The sequence below is a fragment of the Penicillium psychrosexuale genome (genome assembly GCF_028828465.1).
Source record: "Penicillium psychrosexuale strain IBT 29551 chromosome Unknown utg000004l, whole genome shotgun sequence".
NCBI classification, from domain to species: domain Eukaryota; kingdom Fungi; phylum Ascomycota; class Eurotiomycetes; order Eurotiales; family Aspergillaceae; genus Penicillium; species Penicillium psychrosexuale.
Window position 1 is genome coordinate 2835412 of NW_026643189.1, and position 15664 is coordinate 2851075.

The following is a 15664-nucleotide window of genomic DNA, read 5'->3' on the forward strand; positions in this document are numbered from 1 at the left end:
TAGCTGCTCCTCCAAGTAATCCATGCGATGTTCCACAACAATATCCTCTAGGAAGAGAAAGACCTGAGGGGTAAAACATTCCTATCAGGAAGCTAGCAAGAACCTAGGCCGAGTTTAAAGCGCTGTGCTGTGTATGCTTGTAAGAATAGTATTCCCATATGGATCTACTCCGTTCTTCAGGTGTGATTAGGTCCAAACGAGTGTTTGATCATCATCAAATTCATATAACGACATCCTAGACGTCGCCTATCCCCAAGCATACTGTACCACTACGACAGACAAAAAAATGTTTCCAAACATAAGAGAAGACCCAAGGCAGATGGAGGAAAATACCAGACAAAAATCAAAACAAATAAAGGCAAATAACGCCCCCATCCACAGGTATCATGAATCGAACAGAAAAGCGTCAAACCCAAATCCTTCCAAAAAGACACCCAGCGCTATATAACCAATCAGACGGACAAGAGTCGGTCCCACCCATCGACCAAAGAAACTCATCGAGCTCATTCACCATGCAGAGCAAAAGTATGGAACGGGTCCATCGTATTCATATCTTCCGGACAGACCCGGACATCGGCATAGGGCGCCAGAGATTCCTCGGCGCTTCCCATGCTCTCGCTTGAATAGCTCAGGACGCTCTGCGCGGTATGTTCTTGTTTATGTACGAAGTCGCCACTACTGGCGGACCACGCCTCGGGCGAGAGGTCGTGCATCTCACCCTGTGCGTGGTTAACTAGGGAAGAGTCGTTGGGTTTGCGGTTGTATTCTGCTGCAATTGAGGCGAACGGGCCCGGGTCTTCGCCGCATTCTTTGCCGCCATAAATACCTGTGAAGATGTTGGAGTATCCGCGGTCCATGTCACTCAGCACATATTCCCAATCGGCCATTGTGATGACGCCAGCTTGGGGGTCGGAGGGCGTAGAGCAGGACATGTTGCGTGAGTGGTCGTACCCCAAGGATGCGGATAAGCGAGGGTCTGAGGCTAGATCCAAGGGAGAATTTGCCTTGTCATTGTGGTAGAGTGGGCCGGAGAGATGGTCAGGTTGAGAGAGGGGCAGGCTGCTCCAGCTAGGGGAGCGGAGCGACTGGGGAATAAGTGGGGGTGTGGCTCCGGAGATGGTGTTACGGCGGGAGGATTGAGGAGAGGGTTGTTGGGTGGGAGGCTGCTTATCACGCGTGGAGCAGGCGATAAGGCGAGACTTTAGGGCCTGCAAGTGCTTCTTGGGGGATTTTCGGGGCTTTTGTGTTGGCGCCACCATCTCCTGGTGCTGGTTGCTCACTGAAGGGCGTCTTTCGCCGTCCAGAGGAATCAGAGTGTTGGACAGCATGTTGAATTCAACAGCCGCCGCGCTCGACTCTAATTGGAGATATTGCATGGCAGTGCCAAGCAGCTTCTGGCTATCCTTGGCCAGTTTGCTATCGTTCTTGACATCAAGAATTTGCCAGAGGAGTCCAAGGCCGGAAAGGAAGATGAGCTCTTTCCTGTTAACACAAACAGACAGACACAAACGCCTCTCGTCAAGAAGTTCAAGAATCTGAATGATGTGCTTTGCTGAATCGGACACCGCTAGGACAGACTGAGAGCGAAGGGTCTCGTCAGCGTAGCAGACAGCTGGGCGATGAATCAAAGATCGAATGAAATAGTATACGAGTGACTATGGCAGGTCAGTATTCTGTAAACATTAATGAATCCATGCTGAGACTTACCAGGAGCGGCGACCGACTACTCGTGACGTTCGTACTAGGCTTGTCCTGGCTGAACTCGAGACGAAGGTGTGGCGGCAGTGTGTGAAGCCACTCGTCCAATTGCCCTGTTACCGAGCGCATTTTGGAGACACACACATCGTAGCCAGATTTTGAAGGGTACAGATCTGCCAGAGCCTTGTTCAGAATCCGTGCAGCTCCAAAGAGAGCAATGGCACTGGAGATGCGAGTGGATTCGCCAGGAAGGGTGGGCAAAAAGCCTGTTTCTGTGACATTCTCATCATCCACATCAACCGGATACTCAGTCTCGATATCCTCTTCGCGCAAAAGGACAGGCAGTCCAGTAAGCGCGGAGCAGAATCGGTCAAGCACATATTGTGACCAGAAAACCTTCTTATAAGTCTCGTCCTCGAGTGGGTTTCCGGAGCTTTCTTGGTTTTCGTGCATTCCTAGCTGATGGCAGATATCCACACCTAGGGCACGGTAGCGAAGCAAGGTGCGGTAGTCGCCTTTGGTCATGCAATAAATCTGACCAAGAACGAAGCACTGCAGACTGGAAATGGAGGTTTCACTCGAGAACGAATCAAGGGTGGCCGACCAATTCTCTTCAAAGAAAGTCGGATCTTGATTGGTTCGCGACATTGATGAAAGAGCAGCAATACCAAAAATCAGGTTCAATTGGGCCATCACATGGGGATTACGCTGCAGGGTCTCTGTGTTGTTGAGATACTGCTCATAAGCTTTTAGAATGGTCGGACGATGTACCACCGGGTACAGCGGCGCCCATTCTTGGAAGAAGATGTTAATCAGCTGGTCCGACACCAAGCGAGGTGGTGTCTTCACAGCCTGGTTGGGGGCACCCTGGAATACCAAGGCAGACAAGGCAGTGAGGGCTCTGGTAGGCACCTTGGTTGCTGATTTCCCCTCAAGGACAAGCTTGTTGGTAAACACATCTGCACATGTAAGTTGATTGTCTCCTGCAAAGGGAAACGCATAACATACCAGCAAAGCCCTGTGTGCTAGAAAATCCGACGAAAGGGTTCTGCGATTGTGGAGATGGTCGAGTCGTCGATCGCTCTACATGGAACATGCCATCCGACGACTCCGAAGTATTCGACTTTACTGTCGCACACGCTGAAGGAGACCTTGCAGAAGGGGCTCGTTGTGGTGGCGTAAACGAATGTATCCGGGACAAGACATCGATCTTCTCATCCTTCTCATCCAACAGGTCCTTCAAGTCCTTGACCTCCGTTTCCAAGCTCCGGACTCGTTCTTCTAGCGACTCGGTATATCCCCGTGGGAAGGCGCGGCGGCTCAGTTTATCGCTGGTGCGGCACTCGAAGCCCACGTTGGCGCATTGTGAGCAGCAGGGGCGAACGCCGTCGCAGCGTATTTTTTTACTGCGGCATCGGTCACAGGCCTGAGCAATACGGCTCGTGGTGCCAGTGCCACCGACCTTGATCACTTTCATCGGCAAGATACCAGGCATGTTGTGCAGAAGGGGCACACGGGCCACCGGGGGTTGAGTTGGTTGTATTTGGAAGGCGCCAGGAGTGTACGCAGGCACTGTGTATAATAATTATTGATACCAGGACAATGCAACTAAAGAATCACCAGTTTGAATTGGATAAGTATGGGTGTATGCAGAAAGAAGCCTAGAAACATGGGGGGGGGCGACCTTCGGGAAGATGGGGTCGCTGAGTCAGTGGAAAGTGGAGCCTGCTGACCTCGGAGCCTTCCAATAAACTGGACGGTGTATGGTAAACTAATAATCGGTATTGCTCCATACCTGTTACCCCGTAAACCGCTCAAAACTCGCCCCGGATTCTTCCTGCAGTCGACATTTCTTATGTCTGAACGGTTGGATCCGATCCTCCCGGTCCCCGCACTCCACATTCTACTCTTTGGACAGCAGTATCTACGGATGGGAATATGGAAAAGGAAGGGTTACTTGTCTGTATTGAGTACCGAGATAGACTTTTCGAGTGCTACATATTAGAGTGCAGACTCGAATCCAACCCGGTTGCGGGCAATTCCCAACCCGCTTCCGACTTCCTCCCCCGGGTTGTGCAGCTCGTGTCAATTAACGCAGGTTTGGCTAGGCTTCCTATTAAATCCTGGTCCGATGATCGGCCACCATCCACGGTTAATATGTCTCACTTTCCACTAAAAAAAAGGCACGAGATAACTCCGCGATCCTTCCAAGGTTCGCATACTGAACACCCTGGATACTGCGCACAAAGTACCATCTTATTCGTTGGCCACGCGTTGTCTCCTGAAGTCATCTCGCCCACGACCAAACCCAATCCAACGCTAATTTACGAGAATCGAGAAATCCCCGGGATAGCCCCCAAGGTTTAAATTATATAATGAAGTAAGATATAGACTTCACTGCAGTGGCGAACTCGTTCAAGGGATCAACCGCGGGGGAAAAACAATCCAATGCAACTCGAGTTTCAAAGGATTTGTGTGAATTATATTACTAGCGCTACTAGCTCCACCTGGGCACCTATCAACTGAAGCGATTAAGTCGTTGTCATCCGCGCCCAACCAAGGACGCGGGATATAGTTCGACAATCATATAGCACTCGTAATGGGCAATTTACGAATTAATAATACGCCTCGTATTCAATCGGTAATCTTACCACAGTGCCGTTCTGTTCCGTCCAGCGAGTTTTGTCCGAGAAATCAGCGAACCATACTTTATAAGTCACGGGCCCCACCGGGCTCCGTTCGGGTGGAGATTTCGCGATGGACAGCTACGATGCACATACTCCGGACTCCATAGCCAATTCCCTCATTTCCAATTGTAGACTTGAAACTATGCGCGCTGCTGGCATACCGAGTTCACGTCATCGTCACGGCCAAAGTTCGTTTACGAAAACGCCAGGCCAGCCCGGTGATTCTCGGACGTGTCTGTAACTGGCTTGGCTTCCCCGCATGCACCTGACCCTGTAATACCTGAAATTTGAATTTGAATTTGACCTCGCCTACTTTTCCATTGCCTGTTCTATTTTGTTTCTATTAGCTGTTGGAAGATGTAATTTCTGCATCATAACTAAACTATAAATGAAAGAAGTCACATGCATTATAATGATAATAATAATACTATGTACTAAGTAACTATGGAGTATAGAGATAAATATAGACAACACATAAAACTAGAGAATTTAAGCATTGATCATTTAAGCATGAAAATTCGCCTCGACAATATTCAAGGCGAGATTGGTACAACCTGGGCTGCAGGCAGAATCTGAACTGGCGCACTGACGGTAATAGACTGCCGGTAGTACGTAGATCCCTACGATCGTGGTATTCCTCACCCCTTTTTCCACTCAATGATCTTCCACTAGGAACGTCATACCTCTCTTTTCCCTGTCTTTTCGTCATCATTGGACGCTAGTCTCTACACATGGAATAGTTCGATGCGCTAAGGGGCGGTGGGGCTCCCAACCTTTTTTGAGATGATCTGGCGGGGACTGGGCTGGCTGCAGGCTGCTAGCCAACGAGATTGGGCAGGAGGTGGATGTTTAGGAATGCTTCGGATGCTTGAACACCTCCGTGGCGATATTATTTGCTTGTCTAGTCTGTACTCTGTAGTCTGGCCTTTAGACCCATCAACACAATCTGGGCTCTCGCATTCATGAAAAGTCTTCGGCTTCGTCCGGCCCCCCTGTTTGTGCGTTGAAATAATCGGCCACCGTTTGAGATGCCAGTAGCTCTGTTCTCTGCGTGTCATGGTTAGTGGCGAGAAATAAGAAGGGGCCCTGTAAGACACCCAGGTAGACAGACTTACCTGTTTTATTAATCCCTCAACAGCCCTCTCCAGCAGCTCCCCTTCCAATGTCCGGAACTGGGCAATCGAGGCGAAGATCCCAGGTCGGAACAATGAATCCAAATCTGCCTCGTCCTCTCGTAAATTCGTGATAATCTCCTCCATCTCCTGAAGAAGAGCGAGCTGAGTCTCGAGCCGTTCGAGCAGCAGCACCGCAGCACGAAGCTGGAAAATATCCCACAGAGGATCAACAGTGAGTAGCTCGCGGAGACGGCTAGCTGATTCGATCTTCTCGCCTTTCCAGGTCGTTTCCAGCTCCTGGTCGCCGTCAGTTGTCTGTGCGATCCCAAAGTGAAGTCCGTCTTCCTCGTTCACGCATGCCATCCATGCAAGCCCACTCTCCCAGGTCACCTCTTCAGAGCCCTCAACGGCCGAGATTCGTAGGCCCGGATTCTCCCGGCAGAACATCTTCTTTGCGAGGCTCAGAGGGTCATCCGCTGGGATATCCAAACTGAGAACAATCCCCCGTGCTTCCGTCATGCCGCTTTCCAAAAACCCGTAGGAAAATATCATCTCAGACGCGGGCTTTTCATCCCCGTACCTGTCATGCCATATCAGCCAAGTCCACAACCTCGTCCATCGTAGAATAGTCTCACGAAATCGTAACCTCTTCTCCAGGCTGAAGGCTCTTGCCCCATCGCAACTGGAGAACGGCATTCCCCTCCGAGTCTACATCGTATAGCGCCTTGACCCCATCACCGGAGACATGATTGGCCATATCAACACAAGGTACCATCGCCAGACCACTACCGGGTAGCTCCAGCATGCGCGACCGATAAGCAGCGTCAACATATTTCCAATCATCAATGTTCAGCGCGCCGGTCTTCTCATCCCACCAGCTCCGCTGGCACCACGGAATACCCTCCGTAGCCTCGCGAAGCTGTTCAAACTCCCGATCCAGGAAAGTAAGCTTCGCATCGAGAGCTTCGGCCAGCGACGTGCCGCGGAGGAGCTCCTTTTCCTCGCTGGTGTAGAAGGTAGGCAGCGGGAACGACGGAGGCAAGAACTTCACGTACTCAGTCCAGGGATTGGAGACACCGATGGTCTCGTGTCCTGAGCGCAGATCCGGGCTGCTATGGGACAGTTGAATGAGTAAAAATATGAGGATTGCTCCTCTGGCTGTCTGTGTATCTTAGTTGGTTTTGCCCTTTAGATACACGCAAGGGAGCAGGCCCGGGTCATACCCTTCCAAAGTCGCCGATTGCCTCCAACACATCGCGCAAATACCTGTCGGTTTTGGCATGGTTATGGACTGTCTCCAGGGAGAGAACTAATTCCGGGGGAATTTGTAGCAGGATCTTGGGGTTTGTGTCGTCCTCGCTGCTCGTCTGGGCTTCTGTTGCGATGAGCGCACTGCCTTTGTCGGCGCCATGTTGATCAGATCCAATCTTTTGCACTTCTATGCCTTGGACGACGACCCCACTGAGCCGCTGCCAGGCTGGCAGGGATTCTACCGGGATATACTCGCGTTTCATAGTGAGTTGGCGGTTGGTGTCGTCCGCTTAGTTAAAATGTCGCGTCGATGACGATCGATTCCTTATCGATAAGCCCGCTCGAACCGGCTCCCTTACCCTTTTTGGACAAATTCGCATTGCAACATAGGGACGTCATAGCACGCAGTAGAAATAATCATAAAAGCCAACGTTGTGGCGAGTCAAGTACTTAGATTTACTCGCAATCCACTATGCGCAACCACTGTATCTTTTCTGCTACATCAATGCTGCACAACATGTCTGTTTCACGGCAACCTTGGCGGGTCATCCTACCGTTACAGTCCGTCATACGCCCGCCAGTTCTCCGTGCACCACTTGGGGTCCGATACTACTCCATCTTCGAGGATTGGAAAGGGAGTTCGGCGGAGGACCACATACGCAAGCGGTCTCAGAAAGGTGATACAGACGATGTACATTCAGATGCAGCGGCCTCTGGATTGAAGGAGAGGAGAGCATACCAGGGTATTGCAGATGAAAGCAAGTCACAGGGAATGACCGAGAGAGGCGGGACCAAACGTGGGAAGAAGGCTAAAGAGGAGCATCCCAATGCGCCAGAGCCAATCATTGGCATGAACGACGAGCGGCAAAAGGTCAGTTCACATAAATGATAGGGGAATTCTGTTGCTGACTGTGAATTAATCAGGGGGGTTTGAAGTAAAGTATCTTGTGATGGGCTATGCGTTCTTCGAGCTCGACGGTGAAGTCGACGCCCCAAATTTGTGATTCTAGCAGAGAACGAGTCCATAAGACATTTCCATTACTAATGTCATATCATGGGAGATGCTGTACATAAAGGAACTGGTCTACCGACCAACCTTGAACGATAATATCTGCCATGGTAATCAGTCAATAAACCGTATTATGTAGTTAGTGGGGGCACTCACGTCGTGTTTCCCAACTGCCACAATGTCATCCTCGGAGACTCGAGTTCCACCCACACCCTCGACATAGTTGATAGGTACGTCGCCCATCACCTTCCGGGCAACATCACCGACGGTACTGTTTCTGTGAAATGTTAGACCGGCGTCAGCCTTCTAATAGAGAGTACTTACTTATTGACCAAAACACAGTCGCGGAATACGGCAGTTCCAGTGCCAGAGTTGAATGTCGCCACGTTTCGAACGGGGAACACTGGCACGAGTCCTAGAAGCTCTGCGGCTCGGGAAAGACATTGGACGACCCCAGTTGATCCAAATCGATACAGCACCATATCTTTCATGTTCTCAACCCGACTGGAGCAAAGTCAGTCAGCAAAAGTACAACCTTTCTATGAGCACGGAACATACGTTTTCAATTTCTCGTCCATCTCTTTGAGGCCTCCTCCGTCTGGGTCGCCCATCTCGATCAAATCTTCTCGCGTGTCGATAAACTCACTGCCTTCGACGTACTTGATGTAATCCTGCTTTGCCAGCTTTCGGAGGAACACCTCGGATATAGCGGAGCAAAGCACAATGCTTTCGGGAGATTGCATTTTCGCAATTTTGCTGATGTTCTGCAATTCCTGTCAGAACAATATATGAGCCATAAGCCAAATATTCGTACCTTGTCTGCATCTGGGTGGTCGATCTTGTTCAACGCGAATACCGTGGGGAATTTCTCGTCGATAAAAGCGTTAACAACGAGCTCCACCGTCTCATTTGACCAGTCTTCCAATGGCTCTTTTAAGGCGAGCTTATCCATAAATCGTGCAACAGTGGCGTGGGTACTTCCATAACCAGCAAACTGTTTCTGTAATGTGTCGACAGGGTTTGCCTCTGTGCTAAGAGTCAGTTCGGTGTCATAAGCAGCATTGGAGAGGTCCACTGACTCAATGCCTGATGTCTCCTCTTTATTGAACCCCTAAGGAGAGATCAGCACTTGTCCCTCGTTCCCTTGTTGGCACTTGCAAACGTACCACCTCTCCATCAAGTTTCCTAGAACCCATCGAACTATCTCTGATCGCAACCACTCAATGTCTACTGAGGGATCGTATCCTCGAGTAGCCTTTCCTGCGATATTTATCAACACCCGATCCCGCCATTGTATTCAATCCCCACACCCAACTAACCTTCAGCATCCGTGGTCCCGCTCACATCCACGACGTGAATTAGAGCATCGGCGTGACGCAGATCGTCCAAGAACTTGTTACCTAGTCCGCGTCCCTGATGCGCGCCTGGGACAAGACCTGCAACATCCAGCAACTCAATCGGCACGGAACGTCGCCCTTCGTGGCAGGCTCCGTAATTGGGCTGGCAGCGATCTGAAACATTGTATCGCTGGCATGGGCAGTCGATTTGAAGGTATCCGATGGCTCGCTGGGGGTCAATGGTTGTGAAGCTGTTGGTTGTCAACACGGTCTGCGCGATCAATGCGATAAGGTGGAGATGCTCATGTAGAACAATTGGGGAGCACATACGGGAAGTTTCCTGTTCCGAACATAATTTATTAGGTTTCAGTTGGTCATAATCGCATCTCGGTTCACTTACCGACTTTCGAAGTCGCATCGGTCAAGCTGTTCAATGTTGTAGATTTTCCACTAGACGGCTATGTCCCTCGTCAGTGGGGTGTGAGAACAATGGAGGGGAACAACATACCTTTCCCACCAGTCCGATCAGCGGATCTCGACCCATATTGAAGTATAGATGCGTCGAAGGGCAAACGATCCTTGGAATAACACAATGACCTGATTCACCAAGTCTCCACGCGCCTCGGGGTTGGCTGTCTTTCGATAAGAAACATTTTCTGCCGCTTTAAAAGGGAAGGCGGTGCTAGCCATGACCTGCATGCTTTTATGCCGCTTTAGGACGCCGCTACTCTTCAAGCCTTCAGTGGATATCCACTGCGTCTACTATCGCACCTTGAAATCATTATGGAATAACTTGAGGATAGAAACCGATATCTGGTCTGTTGGCTATAATTCATGATGGAAATTTATGGCTAGCCGTTGTATATCTATACCCGTCCTTGAATTCCAGGTCTGTGCAAGCTTGATTGAAATGGGCTCCTGCTGTGTTGTCAAACATGAGATAGGTGATGTACTAGGCTCTGATCGAGCTTAAGATATTGCCCTCCACGATTATTCATCGAGGGTTCCCGATCGCGATCGAAATATACCAAGAAACGTGTGAGAACATCGACAATCAATGGACTGAAGGATATTGCATACAATCTGTCCAGAACATCTCGGCCGTCTTAGCTTCAAGATATCCGTTGGCTCCTCGACAGGCCTCGAGTGGGATCATATGCGTAGCATCTTGGTAGCATCTTGTCGTTGAAGCAAATCAGCAGGCTCGCCACCTCAGGTGGTCCATCATCTATGATGCCAGTCCCCAAGATTCACCCAGTTAATTACTCTGCTGTTGGCCCAACAGCCTAGAATTCCCAACCAAGGTGAAGCATGTCAAAGATGGTTCTGTGGTGAGAATACCCATGGCATTGGATGCCATGGCGTCATTGTAGCAAACGTCACAGCATCTTGCCATCGACAGAGAAAATGGTAGATATATAAGTCCTTATTTGCCTTGAGGCTTCAGGTTCAAAATCATACCCAGCCACTTCTGACATTTCTTCGTCTGAATCATCAAATTTACAGCCGGACGCAAAATGTCTGATGCTACCTTCCACACCACCATCCAGGACCTTCGCAGGGCCGAGTCCAAGCTTTCCCAGTTGCACGGTGGCAACCCTCCAGCGGACTCAAATGTCTCTAGAATGAAGGTGAGCTATCTGCAACCAACGCCAAGCAGAAATCAGATAGCCTAACATGCTCTCTATAGTCTATTATCGACCAAAACACCGACAAGTCCGCACAAATTGACAGGGTTAAGGCCAACCTGCCTCTGCCTGATCAACCCCCAGTTGCCAGTGACTGGAATTCCCTCGACCAACGTATTACCGGCGTTGGCTCTGGACGTTTAGAGTTCCCTCCTGATAACAGTGGCCTGCGTGGAAGTGCTCCTGCCGGCAGTAGTGCTAACGAACTTGGGCTCGAGGACGAGGACTAGATCACACCTTGACTGATGCTAGGTATGGCCCGTTAATATGTGATCACGAGGGTTTATTATGTGTAATAGTCATTTTTTCTCTCAAGTTATGAGCGACGAAGTTGGAATTGCAAATTTTTCAAGCTGATGGTTTGTACTATATCAAATAGATAATTGAAAAGAAAAAAAAAAAACCGTTTTCACTTTTTTTTCTACTCGGAGGCTATGATAGTGCAGATCTAGAAAGCCTATGGTTTCATGTAGTGTCAATGTTAAGCCAAAACTATACATGTGTACAATAAAAATATAAAAGTCTGCTGCTATGAAAAACAGCTATGCCGTCTTCGTTTAAAATATAAGATTAAATGCTAAGACTTGCACTGTTTGCATATCAGGGTCTAGACCTGACGTCAATCGCCTCTCAACGTCAAGCTTCTCAGGAGATACAGGGATAAGAGGTGGGGGCATAGTTTCCCCTTTGGAAGCATGAATACATCAGAGAGGAGCATGTTCTCCACATGCGAGTTCGATCGGTTTCTCCAGCCACCAAACAGAGTATTTCAAATATAATTAGTCGACATGGACTGCTGCTAGCCAAGAAATTGAGCTTGCCTATATCTTGCAAATGCTCCTAGTTAACGTAAGTATGACATCAATTATCTTTGATATACGATGTAGTTCTATGAGAACCATATACTTCCAACATGCGGTCGGGTCATAGCTCACTGCTTTCCTATATAGATCTGCCATCACGGCCATGTAGAATTCATCAATTAATTATCTCCCATCTCTTCTCTACCGAACAAATCTTCACCAACTTCAATCTACCCTTCTACCTTTTCAATCTAATCATCATGGATCTTCAAGGCACTCCTCTTCCTCCCACCAACCGTGGCACCAAGGTCACTCACGATCCTCGTTCACAACAGCCCGTCGAAGAACCATCTGGTCCTGTAACCAATGACTCGCTTGCTGCTGAGTCTGTCCGCCAGGGTGGCGGTTTCTCTGCCAACCGTGGCGCCGAGCCCATGGGCGTCTCAGGAGACCAATCCACAGTAAACAACACCGACGTCTCCGCCTCCATCAAGCTTCCCTCCGCCCAAACCGCCGCTCAACGCCAGGACCGTCATGAGGAACAGAAGTACCCCGAATGCGTGGTTGGCCAAGGCAACTTCCCTGGCACAATGTCAGACAACGGGTATGCCGGTGGTCCAACTGCAACCAAGAAGGAAATGGGCATCAAAGCTGGCGAATATTCTACCACCGGCGGCAGTGGTGGTAGGAGTCAGCTCAACGATAAGAGTCAGCCCAACGCCGGCGCGACCGACATTAAAGGGGGTGGTTTGCCCTCCGACAATGCTAAGAATGTCAGCTTCGATTCGGAGATCGGCTCCAGCCAGGACCCTGGCCGTGAGGCTATCAACCGTTTTGAGCGCAGTAATGCGCACACTGCTTATGACTCCGCCCGCCCTCATCAGAAGGGTGCTGATGGCCATACTGTATATGAGCACCTGCAGAGTGACCAGCGTGTTTAAGTCTATTGTTTGAGATTTGGCCCAACGAGTTTCATCTTTGTATTGGGATCATGCAAGAGAGCTTGCTTTGATTGGGCTCGGCCTAGGCTGGGACTATGATGAGCTATGATTTATGACTGCGTATACTCATGTACAGTAACACCTGAAAATATAATTATTCTTACTCTGTATCAACTCTATAAATTCTGCCATGTAATTGTCAAGTTCGATGCATTCTACAAGACTAGCAAGAATTGATCAACGAAAATAACGATGAGATGTATCAAAGCTTGGAAAGGCTAAAAGACATACCATCGAGCCAACTAGTCATGTCATTCCTATATCTATCTATCAAAAGATGCGATAATCAAACTCATCAGATTCCGAACCCGAGTCCGAACCCGAGTCCGACTCATAGTCCGACTCATAGTCACTAGAAACAGACTCAAGGAACTCATATTCGTATTCTCCCACGGAGCACAGTCCATTGCTTCTCGGAGGAGTAATAACTATCCTCAAGGGCATCTTTGTTGTCTCATTGAAGCCCACATCTTCCTCCTCATCATGCAGACTATGAACACTCTCTCTCACCAAAGCTTGTTCCCTTCGTCTCCAAAGATAATTCGCCAATTCAAGCAACCCAATGATGAACATAACAATCCAAACCAGCACCAGGAGAGTAATCACTGTCGTAGAAACCCCCGGAAGAGGATACTGTGGGAAGTTTGATCTTAAAGTTGTGAAGGTGAAGCGGGATGAACCCGAAGAGGAGGAGAAAGATGGAGGCGAGGTGTGTTCGTGCTCATTGTTTAGAGCGTTTTTTGTGCGCAAGTATTTTAGGATCATTTGATCGGGTATTTCTGGGGATTCCAGAATCAGGATTGAGACTGGCTTCCTCGATTCGGAGGTTCCTGTTGTATATCGATCATTTGGTGTGTCCTGCTCTGTTGGTTCATTTTTTTCGTTGGTTGGCCATGCTGGGTTCTATAGTGGCTATAGATAAGTCGCTGAGTGGAGAATATACATAATAGGATTGATACTTACCCCGTTGTATTTGACGTGCGGTGGGTCGGGTAATAGATCATATCCTTCTTCATGTTGCTCAAAGACCTTCCAAATTCCGCGGGTATTGGGGTCTTGGAATTGTTCTGTCTTGACGCATTTGCTAGTTCGGATAGGGTAGGATGTAGTTGATTGAGTAACAGCCAAAATGAGTGCGAATGTTAAAAGGGAGGGGTAATTGATATGCATTTTCAGGGATATAAAGAGGAAATTGGTTAAATGATAGAGCCGTATATGCAGAAAGAATTATTTGCCCGACGCATAATGAGGGTATATAGTTCCTTATATCATTTTTTTGAAGACAGGGGGAGATAAAGCCTTGATCACAAGGAAGAAGCGTAGAACAAAAGTCACCACCCGATTCTCAGGTCCGGTGCCTGATACCAAATACGTCCCTAGACCTAGGCTAGTGTTGACAGAGGATCAGAGTCATCCAGGGCGCTACGCATGGTGATTGGGCTGATACAGATATCTGCTGCGCTTGGGGGTACTTCATCCCTTGTTCAATGTCAAGGTCGAGGGGCGTAGGGATTGATCATATTGATCGGCGTAGACATAGAACGCCACAGTAATAGTTCATTTTACGATGCAAGGCTAATTGTCTAGGCTTGGCTCTTCACACTAAATATTTAGCGCTGTGTTGACCCGATTTGCTAGTACAATTATTGACTTCGCTACGCTGTGTGACTGATTACATTCGCGCAAATGTACCTAGGTAGGGCTGACTGCCTTAGACACTATCGAAAATTGGAAGGGGTCGAGACTAATTTCATGTGCGACCTGTTTACCTATCACACAAGGGGATCCGGCTGTTCTAGATCAACTCCTACAACAATCAGGCACAACGTGGTCTATGCAGGTGTCACACTGCCTGCGGGGAAATGCAATGGCTGGAAATTGCATGGATGTCCATTAAAATTACCCAAGACCTTACTCATGACCGAAAGTCTATCAGGTTGGTGGTATCTCATTGGAATTCTTGCCTTTTTTCGTACACCATTGAAATAACGCCGAGATGGAACAAAACAGCAAATATAGAAAGATACCCATAGGCCGGACCCCATAAGACATGCACCGTCTGAACAGACGGTATCAGAAACCTGTACAACCAGAGAACCCACTCGCAGTGAACAGCGTGGGAAGAGCAAATAACAAAAGGTAAAGCAGACAAGTCGAGAACATTTTTAGACTGTCAGCTTCTTGATCTCCTTCTGGGCCAAGCCAGCAAGCTCCTCGAAGACCTTGGTGAACTCCTCATCATCCTCCTTCTTGCCCTTGGCAGCCTTGGGGGTAACCATGACCACACTGGTAGGGCGCTTGGTGGCAGCGGAAGCACCAAGCTCAGCACGGGAGGTGACAAAGACGTAGGGAATTCCGTGGTCCTCGCACAGAACGGGAATGTGGGAGATAACATCCATGGGGGAAATATCGGCAGCGAGAACGACGACACCGCTAGGGACACCGATGGCAGCATTGGCAGCGGGGATGGGAGACTTGCGGAGAGCCTTGACGACCTCCTTGACACCACGCTTGAGAGACTTGTTGACGGCAGCTAGAAGAACGAAGGTTAGCATGGAGAATCTGGAGATAAGAAAAAAAAGTTGCGCAATCATGCGATCAGTGAATATGGGCGATCCAAATCCGATGAAAATCGACCATGCGCACAGATAGTAAGAGAGGCAAGTAAAAACTTAAAAAAATAATTCACGTACCCTTCTTGACGCTCTTCAAAACCTTCTTGGCCTGCTTGTCCTCAACCAATGGGTGGGCGAACGGCACGAGGGCGCCAATGGGGACAACGGCGTCGACCTCACTTTTGACAACAGCGGTCTGCTCGAGACCCTCCATGGGCTCGGAGACAATCTCCTTCTCTACTGCATCGACAAGAGTAGTCTTATCCTTCTTCTCTTTCTTCTCCTTCTTGACCTTGTGCACACCGTCCTTGTCCGCGCGCTTCTCCTTCTTCTCAGCACGGTCCTTCTTCTCGACCTTGTCCTTGCCCATTGTAGCGGTTGTGGGGTATTAAGCGGAAGAAATTGAGTAAAATCGAACGAGAGACCGAGGTGAAAGGAGAGGAGTCACGGGTGAAGGTGG

General features: G+C 49.1%; 8 protein-coding genes across 8 annotated transcripts; 3 read left to right on the top strand and 5 right to left on the bottom strand.

The window, feature by feature from the left end:
- Positions 1-503: 503 nt before the first annotated feature.
- Positions 504-3193, bottom strand: facB (C6 transcription factor FacB/Cat8; the record flags this gene model as incomplete). Its single annotated transcript, XM_057187829.1, has 3 exons — positions 504-1655; positions 1708-2657; positions 2707-3193. 3 exons carry the CDS (start codon positions 3191-3193, stop codon positions 504-506), a joined length of 2589 nt encoding a protein of 862 aa, XP_057039532.1.
- Positions 3194-5345: 2152 nt separating this feature from the next.
- N7518_006903 (SET domain-containing protein) lies at positions 5346-7014 on the bottom strand (the record flags this gene model as incomplete). Its single annotated transcript, XM_057187830.1, has 4 exons — positions 5346-5432; positions 5501-6080; positions 6136-6662; positions 6724-7014. 4 exons carry the CDS (start codon positions 7012-7014, stop codon positions 5346-5348), a joined length of 1485 nt encoding a protein of 494 aa, XP_057039533.1.
- A 209-nt stretch (positions 7015-7223) lies between these two features.
- Positions 7224-7640, top strand: N7518_006904 (uncharacterized protein; the record flags this gene model as incomplete). The annotated part of the gene is made up of 1 exon (XM_057187831.1): positions 7224-7640. The coding sequence occupies one exon, from the start codon at positions 7224-7226 to the stop codon at positions 7638-7640; it is 417 nt and encodes a 138-aa protein (XP_057039534.1).
- A 195-nt stretch (positions 7641-7835) lies between these two features.
- On the bottom strand, positions 7836-9641 carry N7518_006905 (Ygr210 GTPase family protein; the record flags this gene model as incomplete). Its single annotated transcript, XM_057187832.1, has 10 exons — positions 7836-7862; positions 7917-8037; positions 8085-8264; positions 8319-8524; positions 8575-8871; positions 8923-9020; positions 9080-9348; positions 9428-9437; positions 9498-9555; positions 9606-9641. 10 exons carry the CDS (start codon positions 9639-9641, stop codon positions 7836-7838), a joined length of 1302 nt encoding a protein of 433 aa, XP_057039535.1.
- Positions 9642-10614: 973 nt separating this feature from the next.
- N7518_006906 (uncharacterized protein) lies at positions 10615-11015 on the top strand (the record flags this gene model as incomplete). The annotated part of the gene is made up of 2 exons (XM_057187833.1): positions 10615-10728; positions 10788-11015. The coding sequence occupies 2 exons, from the start codon at positions 10615-10617 to the stop codon at positions 11013-11015; spliced, it is 342 nt and encodes a 113-aa protein (XP_057039536.1).
- An 833-nt stretch (positions 11016-11848) lies between these two features.
- On the top strand, positions 11849-12529 carry N7518_006907 (uncharacterized protein; the record flags this gene model as incomplete). The annotated part of the gene is made up of 1 exon (XM_057187834.1): positions 11849-12529. The coding sequence occupies one exon, from the start codon at positions 11849-11851 to the stop codon at positions 12527-12529; it is 681 nt and encodes a 226-aa protein (XP_057039537.1).
- Positions 12530-12859: 330 nt separating this feature from the next.
- On the bottom strand, positions 12860-13759 carry N7518_006908 (uncharacterized protein; the record flags this gene model as incomplete). Its single annotated transcript, XM_057187835.1, has 2 exons — positions 12860-13492; positions 13553-13759. 2 exons carry the CDS (start codon positions 13757-13759, stop codon positions 12860-12862), a joined length of 840 nt encoding a protein of 279 aa, XP_057039538.1.
- A 995-nt stretch (positions 13760-14754) lies between these two features.
- On the bottom strand, positions 14755-15574 carry N7518_006909 (40S ribosomal eS12 domain-containing protein; the record flags this gene model as incomplete). Its single annotated transcript, XM_057187836.1, has 2 exons — positions 14755-15122; positions 15283-15574. 2 exons carry the CDS (start codon positions 15572-15574, stop codon positions 14755-14757), a joined length of 660 nt encoding a protein of 219 aa, XP_057039539.1.
- Positions 15575-15664: the final 90 nt, after the last annotated feature.